At 45.0% G+C, this 8,031-nt stretch overlaps 1 protein-coding gene across 1 annotated transcript; it reads left to right on the forward strand.

Annotated features, from left to right (window-relative positions):
• The first annotated feature begins 420 nt into the window (after positions 1-420).
• Positions 421-6,429, forward strand: TMEM216 (transmembrane protein 216). The gene is made up of 5 exons (XM_065936510.1): positions 421-496; positions 1,065-1,166; positions 1,720-1,812; positions 3,697-3,898; positions 4,182-6,429. Exons 1-5 carry the CDS (start codon positions 484-486, stop codon positions 4,195-4,197), a joined length of 426 nt encoding a protein of 141 aa, XP_065792582.1. The 5' UTR covers positions 421-483; the 3' UTR covers positions 4,198-6,429.
• Positions 6,430-8,031: the final 1,602 nt, after the last annotated feature.

Consider the following 8,031-nt stretch of genomic DNA (forward strand, 5'->3'; position numbering starts at 1 on the left):
TGGCGGCTATATGTAGTCGATAGGATCACAAAGAGTCGGACGCGACTGAGCGACTACACTTTCACTTTTCTTTTTTTCGTGCATTGTCAGACCTTTAGTAAAGAGAATCGTGGGGCTAGGGCCTATTTGCCAATCCTGTGGTCACATTACCACTATTGGCTACTTCTGCCGATTCATTGTAAACTCTGGGTGGGGAAGCCCAACAGCTGCTCCCAGCCCTGGGGGCCTGCGGACTCCAGCTCGGTGGGTGGCCACTGTGCTGTCAAAGGTCGCCTGTCAAAGGTCGCCTGTCAAAACCCCAGCAAAGGCCATTTGCGCGCACGCGCGGACGCAACGAGACGGCCTTCGCACCAGGCAACCATAGAGTGTGATGGGCGGGCAGAGAGGCCAGAATCTCGGGCCGCTCCGTCCCCCGCTTCCGGCAACGCCTCGCTGCTCCAGGAGTAGAGGTAGCCGCGTACGCAGTTTCCATGGGGACTGGAGATGGCGCCGCGAGGTGAGATTACGGAGGTGTGTGAGGCGCTGGTCCTGATCGCTTCTATACTCCACTCCTTTCTCTCCTATTGCTCGACTTTTATAAACGCTCTATTCTCGGGTATTGTGGACATCACTCCTCACTTGTCCAAAGCAGGGTCTAGCAGCCTCACCCTCCCTGAGTTCCTGAAAGTCTCGGGGTGCGGGTCTCAGATTCCCCCAAATTCTTGGCCGGGCCTGTTCTAGGCCAGCTCAGTTACAAATTTGCAACGTGACTTCAAACAAGCCAGTGCTGGCCTCTGCACCCCAATTTCCCTTCCCAAATAGTAACGAGGTTAGATCTTAAAGGGGCTTTGACTTTCGCGCCCGAAGCCTAGAGTCAAGTTTAGCGGACACTCTACACACACAGCAACCCTACACACACACACACACTCTCTCTCTCTCTTTCTCTCTCCTCATCAGCAATCAGAAGTGCCCCAAGTGGCCCTTTCCATTAGCTGCGACCTTCAAGTTAGACAAAAACCCGTTGAAATAACTGAGGTTGAGCTGCCCTCCAGCCCATCTCTTTTTCTCTGTGTTCACATTTTCAGGTAAACGGTTGTCCTCCACCCCGCTGGAAATTCTGTTCTTTCTGAATGGGTGGTATTATGCTACCTATTTCCTGCTGGAACTCTTCATATTTCTGTATAAAGGTAAGGCCTGGGGTTTGACTACCCTTGCCCACATCCCTTCCCACTTCAGCACAGAGCCAATTCCCACCAAAAACCTTCCTATTTTTTATTCTTTTCTGCCCCCTAGGGATTCTTTTCACTGGAAGGTAGAAGTCTCTTCATCAGCTGATTTCTTGAGAATGATTTAGTAGGAAGCTCCTGGGCAAGAATTTCTTAAGTTTGGGAAATGTGGGATTCTCCATTCCAAATCTCCCCCATCACCTCTTGCTGAACCCCACTTTCAGCCCATTGATGATCCTTGGAAGCTATTCAGTGGTCTGTGTACCTGTGTACAGCTGATAATGGTGGAGGGTGGAGTCCTCATAGACTCTCCGATTTAGGAATAAAACCCCATAACAACATGCCTCCCTCTAACAGAAATGCAGCCACAACAAGTTAACACATCCTCCATCAGGTTAACAGATCCTGCCCACATCTCACTAAGTAGTTCATGGAAAGCTGATAAGACTCACGTGTGTGGGAGTTCTCCTGCGTACTGTTCTGTGTTTGCAAGCTCTGACTTTTGTGTTGGCAGGTCTCCTGCTCCCATATCCAACAGCCAATCTAGTCCTGGATGTGGTTATGCTCTTCCTGTATCTCGGAATTGAAGTAATTCGACTATTTTTTGGTGAGTGTTGGTCCAAAGAATATTTCCATTCTTTCTGAGATGAGCTGGTATCCGTAACCTGATTAACAGGGAAAAGTACATAACCTAGGCTCACCAATCAAGAGATTGGATCTGGTGGTATATCCCATTACCCCCTCTCTGAAGTTTCAAGCTGCTTCATATTTTGGGTCAAGATGTATCTGTGTGTTGCCCTGCAGGGCCAGAAGTGGGCAGTGACATGACATTAGATAATTCCTTCCCAGTTGTCTAACTGTTACAAGAGTGCCTTGTTCCTCTCTTTGGTTTGCTTGGGAGAATAGATTCATCTGTAACTCCATGTCCGGGGCAGGAGATGCCTGCATAGGTCAGCACTAAGATCCCCTTCATTTCTCCGAACAAGGATTTCTCTAGGACAAGTTTTGTATTCCTGGAAATACAGAGCAAGCCCTTATTAGTTAGAATATGTCATCCCTGAAAATGTTCCTTAAACACACTGAAGAAAAAAAAAAATACTTTCAGCACATATCACAAGGGATAAAGAAAGCTCACATAAAATGCTAAGAAAAAAAGCTAGTTTTAAAAATTAGCAAGGGAGGGAATTCCCTGGCTGTCCAGTGGTTAAGATTTCAAGCTTCCAACTCAGGGGGTTGGGTTTTGATCCATGGTTGGTGAACTAAGATTCTGCATGCTATATGGCAAAAAAAAAAAAAAAAAAGAAAGAAAGAAAAAAAAATTAGCAAGGAACCCTAATGGGCAGTTCACATAAGAATAATTACAAAGGACCAGTAACCATGATAAAATGCCCAAATTCACTAACAAAAAGCAAACTGGAAAAACAAGGTAACATTTTCACCCATCAGATTAAAAAGATTTCCAAATGCCCAGTATTCAAATAATTGTAAGAAACAGTTCTGTATGGTCTCACACTCATGTGAGTATTTATATTCCCTCATCCCTGGGAATATAAATTAGTATAACCTTTTTTGCTAATGGTTTTACCAGGTAAAATTCATATTCTTAGACATTAACAATTTCCCTTCTAAAACTGGTTGAAAAAGACACACTTCTACAGATACACAAATATATCTATATGAGGATGTTATTGCCATGTATTTTTGGACATCAAAACATTAGAAACAACCTGTCAATACAGGATTAGTTAAATTATGATATTGGTTCAATGAATTGTTCATAGCCATTTAAAAAGGTAGTTATGTGTGGAAAGAGTTATGATAGAGTAAAAGGTAGTTACCTGTGGAAAGACGTCTCACTATGTTAAATGGTTAAATAAGTTGCCAAACAGTATGCAGAGTATGATTCTACTTTTATAATAATGAAAATAACAACACGTGACTATACACATAAAAAAGTTTGAAAGAGTATATCTCATCCTGTAATAATGACTTTCTCTAGACGGTGAATCATAGGGTCTTTTAATTTCTATATTTTCTAAAATGATTTTCTATATTTTTTCTTTTTTTTTTTTTTTGGCCATTCTGTGGGGCATCTGGGCCCTTAGTTCCCCAACCAGGGATTGGACCCATGCTCCCTGCAGTGGAAGCACAGAGTCAACCACTGGACTGCCAGGGAAGTCCATATTTTCTATATTAACTGACAAGCGTTCAATGATTATATATTATTTTTATAATTAAAAAGATCTTTCCTCAAATAAAGATCCCATTGTTTCTTGACTGGGAGCAGGACCTTTCTGCGAATGACTCTAATCCCATAGCCGCTCCAAAGCCTCCTGTTTTTAACACAGTGGGATCCTGTTAATAAAGTTGCACATCCCCATTCAGGACCATTTGCCTCTGCTTGCCAGTCCATCCCATCCCACCTGCCTTTTCCTCTGAGGCCACGGAAAGCAGGCCACTTGGAGCTGACTCCGTGGATTGTGTCTGACAGGTACAAAGGGAAACCTCTGCCAGCGAAAGATGCCACTTGGTATTAGCGTGGCCTTGACCTTCCCGTCCACCATGATGGCCTCCTATTACCTGCTGCTGCAGACCTATGTGCTCCGCCTGGAAGCCATCTTGAATGGCATCTTGCTCTTCTTCTGTGGCTCAGAGCTCCTGCTTGAGGTGCTCACCCTGACTGCTTTCTCCAGGTACTGCTGCTAAGGGGCCACTTCCCATCACCTGAGGGTTGGGTTCCCATCCCAGGGAGGGATTCACTGTTCTTCTAAAGCTTGAAGGGTCTGGACTCTAGAGGATGTTTAAGGGTGAGAAAAGTGTCTTTTTCCACTGAAAGGTGTCTTTCCTGAAGTTACACACTTAGGGAAGATATTCTTGCTTTCTGGGGCCAAGAGACTTGGATTATAGAACAGTTCAGGCCAGCTGCTCTTGTTCACTGGCCTTTTTAACATTTTCTTTCTTTTTTTCTGCCATCAGTATGGACAGGATGTGAAGTACAAAAACTTCAGCCAGCAGCCTTCACAGCCTGAGACCATACATACCTCTGATACTTCAGCCACACTAGTGAGAAATGGCAGGCCAAGTTGTCCTGAGAAAGGTTGCAGCTTTTCCTCGGCACAGAGACCTGGGGAACAAACCCAGCATAAGGCCACTGGGCACCGTCTTCTCAACCAGGACCATCAGCCCAGGAGACTCTTCTACACTCCAGAATAGGGAGGGGCAAGGCTGGTGCCTTCCTGGCCCTTCTCGGAACCAGCTCCCTTCTGACCTCAGGTTTTCCTCTTTGATCATCGTGGCCAGAGCATCTTGTGTGGACCGTTCAGGCTCCCTGGGCTTCCAGCAGGACCTGAGCCACAGACTCCCCGTGTGTGCTGTGCCCCACATGTCCTGCAGGAACATGGGGTGCCTCAGGAGGGTGTGCTCCCAGAGTGATCAAAAGCCACTCATCGCATTTCTCAGACTGAGCTCCAGAGCTTTTTAACTAGCTCATAGTGTTATTTTTCTACTCTCATCATGAAACAAACATTATTTTATAATAAATATGTATTTTCTATTGTGGGGGATTGTAGCCTTTTCCTTATGGCACCTGTCCCTAGAATTCCATCCACTTTGAGAGAAGGTAGAGACTATCCCCAGGGTTTGTTCTTGGCTGAGCTTAGTGACCCGTGCAGACACAGAGGCAGCAATGAAGGTGTCCTCCTGAATTTCTTCCCCCGCAGCCCCAGTCTCAATGAATCCCTAAAGGCCTTGCCAGCTTCTGTGTCTTCTTCAGACCTGTCATCCTGACCGCTCATATTCTTCACCTCTGCCCCAAAGCCAGCATATTTTTAAAATTTATTTATTTTTGGTTGTGCTGGGTCTTCATTTCTGCACTCAGGCTTTCTCTGGTTTTGGTCATCGAGGGCTACTCTCCATTGTGTCGCATGGGATTCCCATTGCAGTGGCTTCTCGTTGCAGAGCACAGGCTCTGGACACACAGGCTTCAGTAGCTGCGGCACGCAGGGTCAGTAGTTGTATAGCCAGCATCTTGTCTCTCATTGTACTTACAGATAATCATCATCGTTCCAGGATGAGGCGTGGTTAATTGGAAGAAACATATTCTAAACTTCCCGATGTTTTCTGGTCATTTGTTTTAAATTTTCAAGTGAACATAAAAAGAACATATACTTTTATTTTTTAAGCTGGAGAAATGTTGCCCTAAATGTGTATCTTCTCTTCTCCAAGTAACCATCTTTAAAACCGTTTCTCATCTTACATGATAGCAGCCATTTTTTTAGCTCCAAGAAGCCATAACAGAAGCCACTTCAGGAAACCTTGAGCCATATGGCCCCTCTGCTCTCAGGTGAATCCCAGACTATCTGCTCTTACTCAGAGTAAAAAGTAATTGGCCTTTAAGAATGTCATGCTGGTTTTTAACTGCTTCTTTCCTGTGATCAGGCTCATTCTCATCCTACAAAGGTCTCCACTGTCCAGGCTTTCTCTTGTTTCCTGACCCTGTGTCCTTGCCTAAGAGCTGCCTTTGGGGTCTATCCAAAGACTGTATTAGATAGGTCTAATTCAGCATGAAACAGTAACAAAAACTCCAGAACTTCCCTGACATTTCAATAACATATCCCATGAATACAATTTTCTGTTGTTTCTCACACTGCCTTTTTGCCACCTAGCCTTGAAGAAATCACTGGTATCAAACTGGAGAACTCATTCTTCTTGATCTCCCTATTTCATTTAGAGCTTCACTGGTTGTGGTTAAAGAATCTGCCTGCAATGCAGGAGACCTGAATTCAATTCCTGGGTCAGGAAGATCCCCCTGAGAAGGAAATGGCAACCCACTCCAGTATTCTTGCCTAGAGAACTCCATGGACAGAGGAGCCTGGCAGGCTACAGTTCATGGGGTTGCCAAGAGTAGGACACAACTTGGCGACTAAACCACCACCACCCTCCCAGCAATGCAGAAAAATGAATGGGAGGTTCAGTTCTAAGAGGCAGCTTAAAATTCACAGGGGCTTTAGAGAGCAATTTAATCTCACCCCTGACTTGGCAGGTTTAGAGATGAGGAAGTAACAGAGCCAAGCATCAACTGGTTACTAACTTGTTAGAAACTTTTGCCTTACTTGTCTCAGTCTGGATCAACCCCAGTCCTCAATGGGTACCACATGTGGATGGCAATGAATGATTGAAAAATGGGCACAGAATTATTATTTTTTTTTTGGGGGGGGGGCACAGAGTTAAAGTCCTCACATTTTCTCCTTGGGTACTTCAAAGCATTGCATTTCCCATGCATAGCTCCATAAATGCGCCTCCTAGTTTATTTTTGGCCCACCACCCTACACGCAGGCTCTTGGTTCCCTGACCACAGACCAAACCTGTGCCCCCTGCAGTGGAAGCTAGGAGCCTTAACCACTGGACCGCCAGGGAAGTCCCATAAACGTTCTATTCTTCTTGGTGCTTGTCAGAGCCAGCTGTGTGGACAGTCATCAGAGAACATCATACAATAGAAACTGAGGCAGTGGAGGATGGAATCAGCACGGTTCGTCTTTCAGGGTTTAACGTGTCAGGCTGTACTCATCGTAGTGTCAAGGGAAGCCACCATACGCCATACACACCTGAAGAACTAACATTCTGGGACAATGGAAAAGGACAAAGGAGCAGGCGCTGGTCACGAGAGCTGACAGAGGTTGCTCAGATATTCATGCTCATGCCTAGAACTGCCAGGTGACTGCAGTGGCAGAGGTGACCCAAAGTGTTCCCTTTCTATATTCCCATGGTAGCCCCCAGGAAACTGCAGGATGTATCTGCTTCTCTGGTCTAACAGTCCTCACACTCTAGTCCCCACACACATAAGCCATCTGGAACATAAAAAGCAGACTTTCTAGACTAGCGTGGATGCAGCAGAGGAAGGCACTTTAGCAAGCATGGCACACATCTGAGCCCTCACAACTGAGATGCAGGTGACCCCGGAACTCAACATGGGAATACTGGTTTAAGTGCTGAGGGGCACTGCGATACTTTTCCTTTTAAGTTTGGTAACATCGTAGACCCTCCGGAGATTTCTCTTCTACTACAGGTTGTTTTTATACTGATTTTGCCTTTACTGGTCTCAGTAACACATTGTATATCATCTGGTCATTTGTTCATCTTTTCATTGTGTTAACTCTTGTTCACCAGGCTTTTTAAAAAGTCAGCTTTCTGGAATCCCAAGGATCATCCCACAACACGGCTTTCTAACCTGTACTTCCTTATATTTAGATAGCAATTCAGTCTACATAAAACATTCCCATTTGTTATTGCTGACGCTTAAAACATCCCAGTGTGGAAGGTAGGACAGCTATCATTTTCATCCTGCAGATAAAAGCCTGAGGTCATGCTGCCTGTCCATGGTCATAGATTAAGAGTGTGGAAGGAAGCACTAGCCAGCCTATCTCCTAATTCCCAGCACAGGATTCTTCCCTTTATGAACTTGATGACATCAGAACTCAACTGTACAAGATAGGACATTTATTCTGGGAATATATCTTAGGAATCTTGAAAGATAAAGGATGACCTAGAATTAAGCTATTTAGATGGCTAAGGAAAAAAAGCTAAATCTCAAGGGGCACCTCCAAAGTATTACACGAGGTCTCCTACGTGTACCACACACACTGCACACCCATCGTCCAGTTCCAGCTGAGAACTCTGGGATTCACTCCCCTCCCTCTACATCAGCCCGCACCCATGTCCCAGACACCTCAACAAATCTATGCAATGCGGAATCCGTGAAACAGCGCACACCCCATTTATTATTTAAAAATATTTTGTTACAAAAGGAAAAAAAATACAATGCAGTATA

Source organism: Muntiacus reevesi, chromosome 5 (assembly GCF_963930625.1).
Source record: "Muntiacus reevesi chromosome 5, mMunRee1.1, whole genome shotgun sequence".
NCBI lineage: Eukaryota > Metazoa > Chordata > Mammalia > Artiodactyla > Cervidae > Muntiacus > Muntiacus reevesi.